We start from the raw sequence: 18,900 nt of genomic DNA, 5'->3' as shown, positions 1-18,900 counted from the left end.
GTTAACACCCCCAACACTTTACTTAAAGTCTAGTCTGCATCCATCTCCAAACAAAAGAAATGCCATGCTGGATTACAGGGCAATGCATATGCCCAAAATACTAATAACATTGTGTTTTGGGTTTTAATATTTAACTCAATATTAGCTATGATATATATATATATATATATATATATGTGTCATAATCATCCAGTGTGTCGTGACCATGACACATACTGTTTAAGTATTTGTATAAGAGCTAAAACAAATTGCTCTACCTTCATTCTTTTAGTGTGAGTCATTGCCACAAATCAATGTAAAAATCTGCCATGATAGTAGGTCACAACATTTGGTTATATAACCACTATTAATGTTCTGCTCTAAAAATCATCAAATCATCGGATATGGAAATAAAAGATATGAGTGGATGTATCAAGATCCTGAGGCATCAGACGCATTGGGGGCTAAATAATGAGAAGGAAACTGGATCAGCCGTCAGGGTCGTCAGGGATGGACCCTCAGTCCCGTCTCATCTCACGGCTGCTCAGCTGCTCCTGTCATCCATATTTGCAGCCTCAGTGGACAATTTCCTCAGCCGCCGGCCCTCTCAGTGCTTACAACAACACATAGATCAAGTGAATTAATTCTGCTTTTCTGGAGATGTAGGTCATGCAGTCATGGCTCTGTTTTTTTGTGGCCACCTAAAGTCATGTCAACATCCTCCTATCCTCCTCCACAATCTGACCTTGACATTCCCAGGTGATTTTCCACAGAGGTGTGTGTGTGTGTGTGTCTGTGTGCCTGCTCCTGCGTGGCAAGAGTGTGTGCAGGCAACATTGATGTGTGAGTATGCGTGCGTCTACATGGGTATGAGTGTTTTATTTGTAGGTAACGTAGGTATGTTGACATGTACTATGAAAAAGAATGAGCCGCTGTCTATACATAGGGCTTGCCTGCGGCTATGTGTGCATGAAACAGAGGAAGAGAAGATAGAGAGCACAGGAGTGGATGTGGGAGGCAGAGGGAGGATGACAGAGAAGGGAGTAGGGTGGGAGAGGAGAGGAGGGGTGAGGGTGCAGTGAGGGGACCGTGACGCAAGCTGATCGGCTCTGCTCGCTGCTGATTGGCCAGGGTGGCTGCCAGTCAGAGGAGCTGGGAGTCAGGCACTGCTAGGAGAGCAGATTATGAAGCGGAGCTCAACCAGCGGCAGTCTCCTTTCATTGTCTCAATGGCTGCACACGCATTCCTCCTCTGCTCCCTTGCCTTGCTGTCTGCTCTCAGCCGGCCTGGGCTCTCCTTCTCTGATGAAGAGTTTCAGCCAGGACTCACCTATGAAGAAGTGCCTGAAATCCTGGACAGAAGGTAAATCCATCCTCTCAATGGCTGTGAGCAGAGGAAGGGTGTTGGGGGGGGGGGCGGGCGGGTATAGAGAGATGCATGCGGGGATGCTGGGATGCTGATGTGTTCTCTTAGGGTCTTTCTTTCTTTCCTTTGCCTCCCTTCCCTTCTCCCCAATCTCACCTTGGGTGTATCACAAATGGTGAATGCAGGCAGTATTATTGTGTCAGAGAGAGCTGAGCTGAGCTGTGAGGCTTTGTTTGTCTCGGTCTTGGGGACTGCATCAGACGCTGCTCATCGATCACGAATGGGGCTGTTGTCTCTGTACAGTAGTGTTGGTCTGGCAGAAGGGGGCTAAATAAGGCTGGGGCAGTGGGCCTGCAGGAGAGACGAAAGGAGAGAGAAGAGGGGCAGCAGCACGGAGGGAAGGTAAACAAGGATGGCACAGGGAGGAGAGGATACATCAGGGATGGTCTGTTGGGGTCTGTTTACTGATGCAGTCATTGAGAGAGAGAGAGAGAGAGAGATAGAGAGAGGGAGTGGAATTCTAGCCAGCCATGTCTGCATAATGCACATGCAGTCCTGCAGGTCAAATCTGGATAAAATATTCAGAGCTGAAACCTGGGGGTACTCAAACAGTGTCACAGAGACAGGACTGAATTGGCAGCCAGGGTCTTTGCTAGCACCATCTACTGCCTGCTTATAGAGACATTATGGCAATAATACTGTGCCAAAACCATGTAAGGCTTTTGAAACTATGCCATGCATCATGGCTCACACAATTCTCTAGAGCGCAAATGCTTCAAAGCCATAATATGCTGCAGTTTCTGACACAATGCTTTTTAAACATTGTTCATGACTTACCTCACTGTTTCACTTTCAGGACAGTAATACACTTTGGATAATCAAAGATTATTACTGTCACGCTTTCATTTATTCTCCAACAATCTTATCAGTACACATGTTTGCAAGTGTAGGGCACAAATAACTTGGATTTAGAATTCAATATACAAAGTCTCATGGGATTGCTCTCATTTCAGCTCAATTTAGTGTTTGTGAAACCCTGACAGATCCCTATCTTAACTTTTCACTGCAGTCTCTCGGACAGAGAGTGGCGACATTAATTTCTCTTGGGGTTTCAAGCCTATTCCCCGGGAACTTTGTACGTAACTCTGCAACGTAACAGTTGCAGTCCCCAGTCTTAGCTCCGTTCTTAGCGCTGACACACTCGAAGAGGCTGTTATATAAGAGCAGTCGTTCATGCCATTCATTTTAGAGGCCTTGTAGGGTGCATAACATTGGTTGCAAATACAGACGGAAAGGTAGAGTGAGTTAAAAGCATCTACTGCTAATAGACATGGGGTTGCAGGAAGATAACGAAGAGGAAATGTTCAGTAAGCCCCAATTTTTATGGTAACTGAGGTGCGGTACTATGACAAATATGGATCTGGACTATGATTGATAGCCAAGAGCTTTACAAAGTTATTGGAAATACTAGCAAGAGATGACCCACTGTGTGGTTATAGCTGCCTTAACAACCTGATTCATCATCAATCAAATACTTGCTAGGAAAGTATGTCAGAAGTACATTTATAAACAAAATAATTGTAGTTCAAAAGGTCATAAATAATTTGACAAATGTTTACACCTTTTTAAAATAACTATAATAATCTCTACTGTAGCAGTACTTGTAAAATAATCCAAGCATTATACAGTTCTGCTAAAAATTATCCAAACATGGGTACAGATTAGGGGTCCAAGCTTTTTTATTGAGAGCAGACAGAAATAAAATGGATGTCAAACAAAGCTGATCACAAATGTCGCAATGAGTAGCATAAACGGGTACGCTGTTGATATATAATTTTTGTTTCTATAAACAAGTCCCATGTTTTAATTACAATAAAATACCCATTAAATTACCAATGAAATCAGTGTTGAGTTAACCTGGCCCAGTAAATTTCTCAAACAATTACACAAGTCAATTAAATATGACCCAATTGGAAGAGAAAAAAAAGAGCCTGCTGCAACACACTCAAATTACATTATATCACTCACACAGTCTAATAAAAAATGGCCACAGATGCGGACACATAGACCGAATGGGGTCAGCACATTAGACCAGCACAAGAATTGTGCATCTTTGTGAAAAAAACAAACACTTGTATGACTTTGTAAACCACAGGTAACAAGTAAAATATGCTTCAAAGCCACAAACTACACTGCAAGACTTACTCTTCTTACTTACTGTTCCTGTTTGGTAATCTACACTGTAACATGTTTACACTGCAGTTTATGTGTTTATGTGTTATCCACTACAGTGTATAGTCAACATTTGCTTAAATGTATCTTAAAACTGTTAAACACTGACAAACCGACCCAAATACAGACACAGATTAGAGGTATTGGATTTCCAGTGGAAGTTTGATCAGGGACCACCAGATAATTTCAACAATATTTAGTGAGAAACGATCAAGTCAAAGGTGACTAATCATGAGTACAAATATGTCTGCATTTCCGGTTTGAATGCAGTCATGATGTCAGACCGTCCACACTGAGGCATTTGATCTCAGAGGCATAGGAACATTTAGACAACTTGCTAGAGTTGTCTAAACTTGACCCGAGGACCTGAAGTTTGAAGCTGCAATGAAATGGCATCATGGGCTTTGAGCGGCATTTAGTAAACACCTAAAGCTCTGCACTATTAAATCTATTAATAGGTCAGCACCTGCACAGTGCGGATTAAGACATTTATTCCTACCATGTCAGGGACATAATAGTTAACCCCAACCACTGAGTGCTTTTCAATGAATATAATTTGCCATATATCCCAAAATAGTACTGTCTCTGAGATTAACATCCCTGGACATTGTGAAATACTATCATAGCTAGGTTTAAAATTTCATGTAGGCATAATATAAGGAAATATGAGTACAAGAACACGTCACTGTAGTCCTGTAGTCTGATACTCTATCGATAGGCTGAGAAACTAAAATCCAATAGCTAAAGGTCCACATTCAGTTGCTAAAAATTACCTTCTGTGTTCTTTGTAATGTTTTTAATGAAATTAGAATTTTACAAAAAGCTAAATGAACCACACATAATAATATAGTTAACTAACTGTACTCAACAAAACTAACAAGTAGCTATTACTCCCCAACACTGTATTCCTGTAGTAGGATGTAGAGGCATGGAGGGGCTGTTCCTGGTTTACAGAGGGTCTGAGTGCAGTGGCTCAGCACTCTGTGGTAGCAGAGGCAAAAATTATTTGTTTACAAGTTTGGGGGGAAGGCACCACACCTTCTCTCTGCTCAGCAGCACACAGCAGAGGCACAGTTGAGCGATGAAAATCAGCTATGCATCCACGAGCTTGAATAAGGACGTCCAGTGAATATACTGTATTGATCGAGATACCATCAGTAGCATTAATGATTCTCATTGTTAATATTTAAAAGCCAGACACTTAGTTATCTAAAAATAACTGTAATCATAACAGGCTAACGGTCCTCATAGTGTATTCAATCTTGGACAAAAAGTGTAGGTGCATGTTTGTACATTTGCACACGCACATATTTAGGATATATGCAGTTGGAGCGAGGTGAGCCAAGGAGTGGCTCTGGCATGGCTTTGATTATATAAAGGGCCTGTTCAGCACCCAGGCACCGTGTGACAGGCTGAGCCAATGACGGGGCAGCAGCAGTCCTGGGTTGCTGACCTCGCGAAACTGGCACAGGAACAAACGGCTGGGCTTTAGTTAGCACTCACGCTTGCACAGACTCCTCTGGCTCCTTTCAGCCAGCTGAGGCCTAGGTGCAGAGGAAGGAGAGCTTATTCACTTGTGTTTGGGATGGGCTGTGGGGAGGGGGGGCATATGCAGCTTGTATACACTGACATAAACAGTTGTTAATCCCCGATTGTAGCTGTGTAGTGTTTACATGAATTCATAAATATGTAAATCAGATATGAAATGTAGATTTTTAACCATTTTGAACCTTTAAGTTGTTATAAGATTTGTAAGGTTTCACATATCAGTGCAGGTGATAAGTGAGCAAGTCCAAGTACCTAGCATGCTACTGAGGTTTCAGTCACAACTGCCAGCTGCCAAAGGCATAGTGCTCTTGGCAGCTCTTTTATATCCAAACACGCTTACCCAGCATTCACCTGGGCAAATGTAAATATTTGGATTTACCATATAAGTAAACTGTCATATTGTTACCCATGAAGCAACACACACACACACAGACACACACACAGACACACACACACACACACACACACACACACACACACACACACACACACACACACACACACACACACACACACACACACACACACACACACACACACACACACATCCAAGTTTTAGCCAATTTAGCCAGTTGATGAGCTTGTATGGAAATTGCAGCATAGTACCTCCCTGCTGATCATTTACTCGTTCACATTCTACAGACATCTGTTTAACTGGACTGAAGCTTAATTTAATTTGAATTTGATTTATTGAGAAAAGAAACATCCATACTCTCAAGCTGTGTAATAGGTGATCTGAAACAAAGTCAATGGCATCGAAAAGAGTAGCCTGCATCTACATGTTGCATACCATGAGCTTGTCTTACTGCAGAATTTGATCCTGTGTATGAATCTGTTTTCTCATTCTCACTCTGCTTTACCCATTCAATTGAGAACATTGAGTATTTCATGGAAAAGACAATATTAGCAACATTGTTTTATTATTAACAATCAAAGATTACAAAAAAGAAGGTTCTAACAGTACTACAATAACATTATCATGAGTATGATATTGATATCCCGATAGCAGTCCAACATAATAAATCCAATGAATATAAGCCCAAGAAATAAGTGTAATAAAGAAGTGAAGTACATTTCGTGAGGGGATACCAGTTACACAAATTTAACTAAAGACCCTAAACTGCTCCATTTGTACTTAGCTCAATTACAATGGTCATTGTCAAAGTTCAAATTTACTGGACAGCTGGGTGTACAGTAAATCACGATTTCAGAAGTCAGTTCAGATGTATTAATTAGCATGTGAACTGTCTAGAATGCTGTGGGCTCTGACATCATGCCTTAATCTCTTCATCTTGTTCAGGGCCTGCCGCTTACCACATTTGGGCTCCTGTGGACCTGGCCTGTGCTTACCACTAATCCTAATCCATCTGGCACTAAACTACACATTATTGCCCAGGTGGTAACCGCACCAGGCTGGTAGATAATTGCTCCAGGCTGCTGGAACTGATATGTCCAGCAACCTACCCTAAATCTGTTACTTCCAGAGCTATCAGACACACTAAAACCTTTATATCTGTTAGCTGCTGCCCAAGTCTGCTCACCTTGTTTTCATCTTTAGTCGCACTACCTAGACCAATAAGTAAAATAAAAAATGGACAATAGGGATGCATAATCTCTTCAATCTGAAAAAAAAGACAGCTGCATCTGAGATATTGTGCATGGCATCCGTAGATGAATGAGCCAAGAATACGGCCCTTGAGCCAATCAGTGAAAATGTCATGGTGACATGAATCTGGCCAAAATCCAGTCCAACAGTTTGAGATTTTGAGCATGAAAGGCAAGTGAAAAAAATAAATGTTGTAAGGTACATATATACTCCCTTCACATTATGGAAAGAAGAACATGAGAAGAACTTAATCTTAAAGGGAACCTCATTTTGTTGCCATGACCAACAATAAAGCCTGATAATGTTACACATTGAGATAAAATGTAACTCTTCCCTCGTAAATCACAAGACTGTACTCTCTGGCTTGTGGAAGTAAGAAGTAATGTAGTACAAATATTTTTTTGGTGACTTTTAAGCAGTTGAATCACTATTTCATTACCTTTTTTATTACAAAAAGTAGGTTGACATTGTTCCTCATAGATCACTCAACTACAGTATTGGGGCAGCTCCAAAAATGTCTGGTTCAGAGAAACAAAGTGTAAACAGTCCTTATCACAGCTATTGGGATGTATTAGCTTTTGTGTGTTTAATAAACATCCAGGTCATCCTCAGTCTATCTTGTGTATCTACTAAAAAGGCCTTCCCTACAAGATCTAAACTAAAGATAACAAAGATAATATCAATCACTGATATAGGTCTTTACAGACATTGCTTTTGTTGTGCTGCAATTCATAAAATGATTTGAAATACTTAAGACCAAAGCTGATAAACAGACAGACTGAAGGAGTGCCAAGGGACGTGACACAAAAAGACACAAGCTAGTTGTCATGTCCACTCCCACAGGTTTTAGGGTACTCTTTAATAGTCGATTATAACTGGCCGTTGTATGGAGATTAGCAGGCCAGCCTATGATCGCTAAAGGACAGGCTAGGGCACACCACACAGTCAGAACATTAGCTGGACCATCACAACAACAGGCAAAACTGGCTATGTCAGCGCCGCTCAGTAAGCCCATTGCTAGTGTATTACGTCTTTGATTAGACAGTTAAAAGGATCAGAATTAACTTGAAGAAGTCCAAGGCTATACAGGGTTTAGTCATCCTGAGAAGTGGAACGCGAGGGCAAACACTTCAAGGAAAAGTAAATGGTTTGTCCTTCGACACGTGCAGAATGTAGGTCAGTACCACATCAAAGAGCGGTCATTTAGTAAAAGCAACACCCTACACAAAGTTTCTGAAGGCAAAGCTTTGTGAGTTGAGTGCTCTGCAGCTGTGTACTGTGCAGTCCCTCCTTTGTGGATCATATAGCCTATTGTACATTGCAAAATGTGTAATTTAGTAAGTCTGGATATAGGGCTGGGACGATATGGATTTTTTCTTACAGCGGTTGAAAAGCAAGAAATTACCGTGGTATCGCGGTATACCACAACCTCCTTATGAGAGTAGCGTAAGTTGGAGCGAGAACGGCAGGGTGCCTTAAGTGAGTGACGTCAGTGCCCGTGTGGTCGCGCAAGAAGAGCGAGCTGTAACGGAGAGTAGCGTATGAGTGCCGCTGTGAGGAAAAGAGAGAGGAAAAAGAGTTAGCAAAGTTGATGTAAAGTGAGTTAAAAGTGAACAATAAAACAACAAGCTAGAGCTTCTCAAGACAAGGTGGCTTTATCTATTGTCAATACTGCCGGTAAAGTGAATGGCGTTACCCCCGAAAAAACATCGGCTTAAACCTTACAACATATGTTGCAGCCATAGACTGGCAGCACAGTTTCCATTTCAGCTCAATGTGAGAGTCTTTACTGAGTTTTGCGGTCATTTAGGGCCACACTGGTTTCTCTCATCTCTGTTGATCCATTCCACAGACTCTTTTTTTCAATAAAGTAAAATATAAATTAAATAGTTTGCCGACAATGCCGAGTGCAGCCTGTCTAGCAGCTGAGCAGACAGAGAGCAGAGAGGGCAACGCGGCAGTTAGTTCGCTACCTTGTTGCTCTCTCTACCAATATAAGCTGCTCTGTTTTAGGCTACGAAACGTGCATGCAGGCTGAAATTCAACCGTGCCGTTTTATCGGAATAAAGCTATAGAAGAAAAGAAGGAAACTCCGCTAGCTGCTAGGCTAATGTGCAATGGTGAACACTGCACACTTACACAGATAGGCCTAGTCAACACGAATGGAACGTTATTATGTGTTATGTAACATTGTGCTCCCCACCTCGCGAAAGGTCTGATTTGCTCCATCTTTTTATAAGTTTTGTTTAGAAAACCTTGAATCCATGTAAGACACGATGTCATCAGACAATCCATGTTATTAGAATGAATGAATCGACGTCATTAGACACAACGCGCACACATGTGCAGGCCAACGTTTTTTTGTGGTGATGGCGGTGACGAGCTCAGACCTACGGCAGGCGTCACGTGACCGCGGTAATGCGGTAACCGTCCCAGCCCTATCTGGATATCACATCAAAATGTTTGTCGATTTCTTTTTTCATTATGGTCACTTTCATACATAATTAATGCAACAGTATACTTACCATGTTTATGGCAGTTCAGTGGAAAACTGTATTTTATAAATGACATGCCATACACAAAAACAAAATATACACTAGTTTTGTAACACAGATATACACTAGTATGTTGTATAAATGTGTATTGAATGCGGGAAAAATCATTCTAACCTATTGTATACTAGAATATTCTACGGTGTTTTTAAAAAAAATAACAGACTATCCTGCAAAGCAGTTTTTTGTCCCTGTGTTTGCTGCAGCTGCATCAGTAGACAATGAACTTTGCTGTGGTAAATAGGCACCGTGTGCATTATCACAAAGAGAAAAACCTTCAACATTTCCCTGAATCTCGTGATCCCAAGAACTGATTGTGTCGTCTTTCTTTTCCACAGCAAAGAGGACCCCAAACAAGCAACAAGAGTCACATCAAGTAAGTAACAAATCTGGTGTGACACAAGGCCTGATTCAATCAAACCTGCCATGTTAATTTTGACGCTGATGGATAGATGTTGGGTAGATAGTCCTGACAAACAGACATATATGCTACACTGTAACACAAATAAATTTTGAAGTGTGGCTTGTGTGTGATCCATACACCTCAGTGGCAATTCAGATGTGTTATATTTAGGCTCTTTGAAAAAAAGGCCGAAAAAATGATGTGATTGCAAAGTATATGTTGCTGGAACAAGATGAACAGTATTTGTAAACACTTAACAATACTACCGTAACTGTGAAATGAACTGCTGATGAGTCACCGTGATGACGCAAAGCAACTGGAAATAGATAGGAGCCTGAGCACCGAGGAGTACGCAGGATCTCTTTGTGCTTGTGTGTGTGTGTGTGTGTGTGTGCGTGTGCGTGTGTCTGTGTCTCTGTGGCGTGTGTGAAATCGGTTGAACTTTTATGATTATGTTGCAATCTGCATTGCAGCATTGAAACCAGCTTAATGTACTGATATAATCTTTCATGGTGCAGTAATGTGTGTATGTGTTTTTAGGTCAAGATGGTGAGTACGGTTTAGAAAGTGAAGAGGTTGTTTTGACGCCTGAAGATGAAAACCCACTCAGGAGAATACTGCAGGTACACACACTCTCTCTCTTTTCCCCTCACTATCTCCACCATCAGCCATCTTTCTTTATCTGTACAAACATACTGCACACACACACACACACACACACACACACACACACACACACACACACACACACACACACACACACACACACACACACACACACACACACACACACACACACACACACACACAGGGATGCACACAAACAAATCAGAGCATACTCACTCAGCCACACTGCTTGACCTTGGATGTGGGAATATTGTTGGTCTCACATTCACCGGAGGTAAAACATCCTCACCACCCACACACATACGACCACTCTGACTGAAAACACAGTGAAACCATATGCTGTATCAGCTGATGCATCCAGGCACTATACAGATTAATTGATTTTGTGCAGTAAAGTGTCTGTACTGTACTGTATTCAGTGTGGTAGCTTTTAAATGTTTTGGAAATTGTTTACTCAGTAACCATACCTTACTTTTCAATTATTTTTCAAATATTTTACATTGAACAAACAAACAAATAATCCCTTCATAGCCACTGTGTATGCCTCTTTACATGTCTTGTAAAATAGTGCTGGATTAGCCCAAATGCCCTCCAATGAGATGTGGCCTTTGAGCAAAGAGATTAAAAAGCTAGAGGGGGCAGTTTCTATCTGAACAGAGCAGAAATGCAGTCTAACAGCTACCACATGATTATATGCACGTTTTCTATGGAGAAGACAACATTGCTCCATTCTCATTTGAGATTCAGTGGTGGTTGTAACACTGAATATTTTATGGTCAGAAGCTTAAATTGCACCTTAGAATTTGCCAATTGAGTCTGTTTACAACTGGTCTTTACAATTTTTGGCCTTTTTAGATCAACTTCCTGGTGATAAACTTAGACATTATTGACTCAACAGCGGGGTAAAACTGCACAAATGCACTGTTTGTTTTGGTCTTTGTGATGCTAGATAGTTTTATTCAAGGACGAGCAGGATCAGCAAAACCTTTAGGGCACACACATTTTAAATTGAGCCCCTGAGATGGGGCACTGCTTGAGTATGTCTTTGAATACATATCTGATCGCCCTCTAGAGGACAGTCAAAGAATGCAAAACTGCTGCTGCCCACGGTTTCTTTATTTCTCCTGTGCTAAATTCCTCTCTTCATATGTTTACAGCCTTTTAACTTGCATCAGCCAGGGATGTATCATAGTAAGAGGAAGCTGCTCCAGTCTCTGATCGGACCTTATGGCCCACTGAGCGTGTCTTACAATGGGAAGACCTGCATTCTGTTCAAGGCAAAGCGCCTGGCAATTCGCTACAGGAACCATACCTTTATTGACCTAACTGAGAGGGTCTTCAATACCAATTCACCCGTGGACACTAAAGGCTCCATCTGCACTAGGGAGAAAGCTACGTAAGTCAACACTGTGGATAGAGTTATCTTTCAGGAATTTGTTTTGGTTTTTAGTGAATTATTGCACTAATTACAAGACAGGATGGACATTATATGGTGTGCTAGTCAAATATAACTAAAGCCCACTTATCTACATATACAGCCAAGGCATCAGCATAGATTTGATACTACTTACTATTAGACATGGAAATGGACATTTAATTATCTATGGAAATGTGTGAAAGTACTGTTTCGAGAAGACAGTAATAACTTGAAGTGTTGCTGTGGTCAGTTGAGAACTGCTCTAAATTACTGTGTAAAATCAGATGTTTTCATATTTGTGGCTTTGGTTTACTGCAGGCTTTCATTAAGATTTGGTGATGTGGAGGACTTGCGAGGTCTAGTAATCAGGTAAAATGCACATGCTTACTTCAAATATCTTCACTGACCAACTTTTCATATGTGTGGACTGTGCATGTACTGTAACTAACTGCATTGTCTCTTCTGCCAGGCTTCAGATGTCAAACACATTTTATGAGGCAGCTGGTCAAAACTGGTTCACACTAGACAGTGTTCACATCCACTACAACTGGACCCAGGAGGCCACGTTCAACGCCAGTGAGGTCTACGCTCCGGCCACTTCATCCTACCATTGCCAGCACGTCAGCAGCCTTCACAAATATGACACCCTGCTAGTGCCCAGCTCCCACACTGACACATCTGCTAACTGGCACATCACTTTCACTGATTTCCAGGTACACTGTCTCACAAGGGGCGCAGCCTTTGTTGTGAACTCTTCTAGTAATGATTGCACATTCACTGTTATATCATACTCTTTCCCCCTGTTTCCTACGTGTGTGCATGTCTGTATGTTTGCCAGCTGTTTCCTTTTGTGTTCCGCCTGTTTGGCTGTCATTCAGTCAGCCAGTTTGTTTACCGTCTGTTTGGCAGTTTGTCAATCTGTCTGTCCACTGTCTGTTTAGCCATCTGCTAGGCTGTCTCAACCTGTCCATCTGCCCAGTGTCTCTGTGCCTGGTAAGCCCAGTAAGAGCCACTATCCCTCTTTAGTTTAGCCTAATCTCATCTTTCCGCCTTCTCTCATGCTCTTCCAGATCCAGGCCTTCAATGTGCAGTCAGACAAATTTGCGTCGGCCAGTGACTGTGCCACTTTCCTGACACCAGCCATCCTGATGGGCTTGGTGACATCTTTGATCCTGCTCCTCGTCTTAGCCTATGCCCTGCACATGGTGGTACACCTGAAGCACATTGACCGTTATGAGGAGCACAAAGCCACCGTCTACTTTCCCCGTAGTCCAGAAGCCGAGTTGCCAGACAAGAACAGCCTGTGAAGGAAAAAGAAGAGCTGGAAAACAACAGGGGGAGAGAGGGAGCGAGAAAGCTGCTGAAAAGCGAGGCCGAGGGGAGTGCAAGTGAATACAAGAGTGAAAAAGTATCCTCCACAGAATATTTGTTCAACAAAATGACAACTTTGCCTGTTCATATGAAAACCTTGTATGTCTTAACTACTTTAAGTAAATGCAGACCGTGGTTGGATACTTTGTTTTCTTTTCTCATTGACCTGCGTCTTGGCATCCAGATTTTGAATAAGGCCTTTGGATGTTCAAGCCTCTCCCTGAGAGATGGTTCATGATCCTGATGTCAAAGGCCAGGGACAGTCCCGGGGCCCTGAAGGACGACAGCATATACAGGCCTTTACCCCAGTCAGCCATTAAAACCACAAAAGGCTAGCAACTGTAGCTAATACAGCTAACATCAGATGTTCCTGATTATATGTATGTATTACATGGCTCACAAGTGTCATATTACAAGCTACCATCAATCACATTGTCTTTCTAGCTTTCATTACAGTGTACTTTGTCTAATACCGCTGCAAGAAATATATACTTCAAACAGCCAGTTTTATAGCTGAAATAGCCGTATTAGCTGCATGCCATAAAAGGCTGGTATATCTGGGCTAGCACAGTGTTTCCTAATACTAAGGATTACAGAGAGTCTTGCATGAGTTGCAGCTTAAAACAGTCAAATATGGCACAAAGTAGAAGGAGCTTGAAATGCTTTTGAGTGTAAGTGAAGAGAAATATTGGGAACCACTGGTCTAGCATCTGGCTGGAGTGAATGGACCGGCACTACTGGCCCTTCAGAGCCTCTGAGTCTCTCAGACCCTAAACAAGACTGCTGCTTGGGACTTAACTGTGAAACGGCCTTTTACAGACCAGCCAGACAAAGGGGGGTTCTACAAACTAGCACAACATTGGTTAGTTGCGAAAGCACTAACAACAAACTATTAAAGACTATACAAGGAACTATGCTGCACAAGACTGCCCATCTGAGGGCATGGCAGGAATGCGGGTCTTGCCTCTCTGAGAGTCAAGCGTTTGGACAAGGGAGACCATGGGTCCTCCATCCACACCACTGGGTTTGACTGCCAAAGTGAAGCTACTAAGGAGTTGCCATGCAATATGGTGAGAGACGAAGTGAGACAATGTGAAAATGAAAGTTAACAGTTACAGCTATGTACAAAGCAAAAACACATACATGTACAGAAGTGTAACTCTGCGGAGGTCTTTTTTTTATACAATGTAATCATTAAATACTATTAGGATGACTATGCTAATCCTCATAACCAAAAGGATATACAAAGCTGTAGATAAATTAAGATCTCTATACGATCATAGCTGTTTACTATCTTCAAATATTGCACAACCAATAAAAATAGGTAAAAGTAAGACATTGTGCTATGAGGATTGGTGAAAGTATCAATGCGTATGATTTTTTCTACAAAGTATTAACATATTACACTGTCTGTCTATTTGTTTTAAGCTGGACCAGACAATGTAAGGTCCAGTTTCATCTAACTGTAAATTACAGTACAAATTCCAACCATAGAAGGGTGATACTATGGAATGCCGTCCACCCACCGGGACTTATAGATGCCATTATTATGCCAGAAGCCACACTAGCAGCAGTAACAGCATCAGTAAGTCATTACTACTGATAAAAACACTCAGCATGACAGTAAATAGATATCTTAACATTCGATATGGCAGTTCTGTCAATCTGTAGCAGTGTGAAATGTGTTCTTTGGTCATAAATGTAATGTCTTACAAACTATGAAATGAGCGGAAGCGGTTTGTCCAAGGACCAACTGATGTAGATTGAACAATAAATGATATTCAGAAGAAATGGTGTGCCGTGATTAAATATTAGGTAGTTTTGTTGTACTGCATACAGGAGCACACTAATCATTTTTTCTTTCTTTTTGTAATTACAATCAAATCCAGTTTTGATCATGTTGTTAATTGTTACTTAACCCACATCTCTCCAATCCAGTGTCCAGGTTTCACACCAGCTCTGGCTCCCCTCCTAAGTGGCATCTGCTCTCTCCTCTTCTCCACTTCTCTCTGACCTAAAATGTCAGTACAGTTTACCTGCCGGCACCGGTCCAATCAAACACTTTCATATATACTTTATAGGCAATCATTGCCTCTAGCTTAGCCACAGTAATTCTGTAAAGTGTCCTTGGGTTTCTTGAAAGGCGCTAAATAAAAGTTATTATTATTATGATAATTTGTAATCTCAAAACGAGAGCCACAATGTCATCCCTCTTCTGATAAGATGCTGTCATAGAATCTTTATCCAAGACCCTAGCCTACATAGGCCTACCGGTAGTTTAACTATAGGCCCACATATTTTTGTTTGCACGTAAGATTTTCAAGGAGTTGAGACTAAGTTAATCACCTTACTTAACACAATGTCATTAACTATGTGCCCTAAGAGTTGGTAAACTTCTGCTTATTTTGATTCTGCATGCTAGGCCTACATCATGACAGAACAATGAGCCGCTGAAATGTTAATCCTCAAATACTATTTTAAGCTGCAAGTTTGGATTTGTTTCATCATCACAAACAGTAGGCTAGTTGGACTGAATTAAATTAAAAATTTGACTGTGCCAAAGGCATGCGTGGAATTTGTTGTCCCAATCAAATTGTCATTTTGTGAACACATGCTTGTGCTCTACAGCGACATCTAGTGTCTACAATGTGGTTCTAGCAACTAGCACTAGTGATGGGCATTCCGGCTCTTTTTCGTGAGCCGGCTCGTTTGACTCAGCTCACTGAAAAGAGCCGGCTCTTTTGGCTCACAAACGGCTCTTTAAAAAATTTATGTTTTGACTATGATAGGTGTGAAAAACAATTCTAATTAAATTATTAAATGAAATGAAATGAAGACTGCGTTGCTGTGGGTCGCAGATTAGGCCTACTTGACTGAGTGGATACATCTCCACGTGAGGTGCTGGCTCCAGTCGCTCCACCACCGTCACTAGCGCAACCGCTAGTTTCTCGAAGATCCGCTATCTTCACAGTTGGGTGCACAGTTTGCATATGCCGGTGTAGGTTGTGCGTAGAACCGGCTTTATATGAGATTTGGTTTTGGCAAATTCTACACTTTGCTTTAACATTGTTTACATCATTAAGATGATTCCAAATGCTGCTGTGCTTCCGACTCATTTTCCTGCTTTTGTTTTGTTTTCAGAGCTGTTTTTCCTCTCCTCTGTCCTCTCCTCAGAGTTTGACTGTGTGTGTGTGTGTGTGTGTGTGTGTGTGTGATGGCTCGGCCCCTCCCTCATGCCGTATAATTGGTTGACACCTTGTGTATGATTGACAGGAACAGAATGTGAGGCTGATCAGACAGTCGAAACTAATGTGTGCCTATATAATTATTTTTTTGTTCTTTGAATTAGTCAGTTATTTTAAATAAAATAAAATTCACTCATTATTACATAATAATTTAATTTCTATAGGCTATATTTTTAAAAATAGAGTCGGCTCTTCGGATATGCGAGCCAGCTCCCGTCGTTCACCTACAAGAGCCGGCTCTTAGAGCCGACTCATTCGCGAACGACCCATCACTAACTAGCACTTGATAGGCTACCTGGTACACCTGGAATAGTAACGCGTTTTAGTAATGCCATTACTTCAGTAACGACTATTAGAGTAAGAGTTGTACAGAATTACAGAATTACATTAATTTGAGTGCTTCCATTATTTAGACATTCCTGGGGTCGGTTTGTTTGCCTTACCATTAGTAGATGCCTGTTTCTTCTACCAACGTTCAGTTGACAAGAAGGGCCGGAAGTGTGCGGAGGCGGCAAAAAAGACGAGGATATATATGCCGACAGGTAACCTCAGAGTTAAATGAAGGTTACATGTTGTGTCCTCTTAGCGGCTGGTATGAATGACCTGAGTTTGGTGGGAACTGTGTGAACCCCCGCGGCTTTATTGTGAGAACAGGAGTGCTTTCTTGCTAACGTGTAACGTTAGCCCAGTTTCTGACCTCAGCCCTCTGTAGTCCGTTATTCAACCATGTGCGTTCCCTGGGATGTTTTTGAGGGGTTATACCTTATAGTTATTTTCGTGAACTCACATATAGGCTACCCGTAGCGATAGAATATTTCCCAAACAGACTGCGTATTAACTTCAACACAGTCATAGCCCTTACCACAGCAAGTCATCTCTGCAATGCCTGGTCATAAACCAACACTGTAGTAAAGTGCAAGATTACACCAAGCAAGGGATCTTTTCAATACAAATGATCTCACAGAATCTATCAGGTCATACAAGTTGTTGGAAGGCACCTATGATTAGTCTGTGCTGTTTTATTAGTAGGCTAATTGATAAGGCCTGCATTTTTAAAGTAACATCCACAACAATGCCTGTAATGTGTGGTGTGTGGTGGTCAACTGTGTTGTTTTGTTTTTGGTGTATGTGGTATGGAGAGCTGCTAATTAGTGTATACTATAGATTGTGTACAGTGGTAGGGCCGCAGGAAAGCTTGTGTGTAGCCTACTGCAATAAAAATAGCGCTCTGATTTAATTGTGTACCAGTTGATGTTTTAGATCTGATAATGCTGAAGAGATGATCAGGGGGTCCCCAAAATATCAGGTTGATCCTTTAGAGACCATTAGAATTAGTACTGCATTTGATGTCAATTTGGTCAGTGCAGTTTGTTGAGAAGCTGTGGACCAAAGTACTGCACAGTTACACAGCCAGACAACAAATTGTTCTTAGGCCCATAATGGCAATTTTATTTATAAAGCACCTTTCATTACATGTAAACTCATGAACATGAGAACGAAGCATAAACAACAAAAATAAGAATACAGTATAAGTATCAACACAACAAGACAATCTATAAAAACGGTGCAAACAATGAGACTATGCAAAACAGAAGTACAAATTGCAGAGCTAGCTGTTTCAATATGTGAACATTTGATTTCTAAAATGAAAAAAACTTAAAAAATGTAGAAAACAAGCTTAGTGAGTAAAGCATATGCCTGTTTGTAGTACACTATTAAATTAATCTTTTTGTTTTGTTGCCAAAATGTACACTTAACTTCATAGAGAGCAAACACAAATAGTCATTCTCTGGGGTCACTTATTTTATGATGTACACAGATCATTTTGGCTGTTAAGGTTACTCAGATACTGTAGCAAACTGTCATGTCATGTTGCTCACTGACAGTGGTACCTTGAGGAGGGCAATACATCCATAGAGGATGGTTGAGATTGTTTTTATGACTAATTAATGCATAGAGCACGCAATGTTTTAATATATCCACTAGAGGTCAGGGTAACTATGAATCCCTGTGTGCTGCACTGAACAGCAGCAATCTGTATTACAAGACACTTGTAAAATGTACATTGCTCACAAGTGGTCAAATATGGTCACAATCTCCTTATCAGGGAGGACCAGATACAGTGGGGACCGGCGCTTTATAATGTTTTTTTGTGTATGTGTATGTTGTAAATGTTCAGCTGCAGTGCAGGTCAAGATTTTCTGACACAACACATCATGCTTCTCCATAAAAAACACGTTTTTGTTAGTTGCCTAATGAATCATTTATTGGTCTTAGTCATAGTTATTTAGTACATAAGCCATACAATAACAGAGAACTGCTTTGGAAGGATATAGCCAAAGCTTTGTTTACCCTTACAAAGCCTAGTACTTCATTCTTTGGGCAGATAAAATTGAAGACTTTGATTATATGATAAAAAAAATCAATATTTTGCTTGTTTCTCAACCACTCATTTAAAATATAGGCCTGTTTTTGCCTGTTTTTATAATGTGCCCCGCATCTGTACTTGTGTAACTTCATATAACAGGCTCTAGATGTCACTGTTTGCTTGTGTC

The 18,900-nt window shown here is 41.2% G+C and overlaps 1 protein-coding gene across 1 annotated transcript; it reads left to right on the top strand.

The window, feature by feature from the left end:
• Positions 1-1,105: 1,105 nt before the first annotated feature.
• Positions 1,106-14,891, top strand: atp6ap1lb (ATPase H+ transporting accessory protein 1 like b). The gene is made up of 7 exons (XM_039801235.1): positions 1,106-1,341; positions 9,621-9,658; positions 10,226-10,308; positions 11,470-11,708; positions 12,048-12,098; positions 12,199-12,442; positions 12,800-14,891. Exons 1-7 carry the CDS (start codon positions 1,208-1,210, stop codon positions 13,034-13,036), a joined length of 1,026 nt encoding a protein of 341 aa, XP_039657169.1. The 5' UTR covers positions 1,106-1,207; the 3' UTR covers positions 13,037-14,891.
• Positions 14,892-18,900: the final 4,009 nt, after the last annotated feature.

The sequence above is a fragment of the Perca fluviatilis genome, chromosome 5, assembly GCF_010015445.1.
Source record: "Perca fluviatilis chromosome 5, GENO_Pfluv_1.0, whole genome shotgun sequence".
In the NCBI taxonomy this organism is placed as follows: Eukaryota; Metazoa; Chordata; class Actinopteri; order Perciformes; family Percidae; genus Perca; species Perca fluviatilis.
This window is presented reverse-complemented; position numbering and strand designations above follow the sequence as displayed.

Coding starts and splice junctions, on each gene's coding strand:
- atp6ap1lb (XM_039801235.1), top strand. CDS start 1,208: ATGGCTGCACACGCATTCCTCCTCTGCTCCCTTGCCTTGCTGTCTGCT. Junction 9,659..10,225: donor AGCAACAAGAGTCACATCAA/GTAAGTAACAAA, acceptor ATGTGTTTTTAG/GTCAAGATGGTGAGTACGGT. Junction 12,443..12,799: donor TCACTTTCACTGATTTCCAG/GTACACTGTCTC, acceptor ATGCTCTTCCAG/ATCCAGGCCTTCAATGTGCA.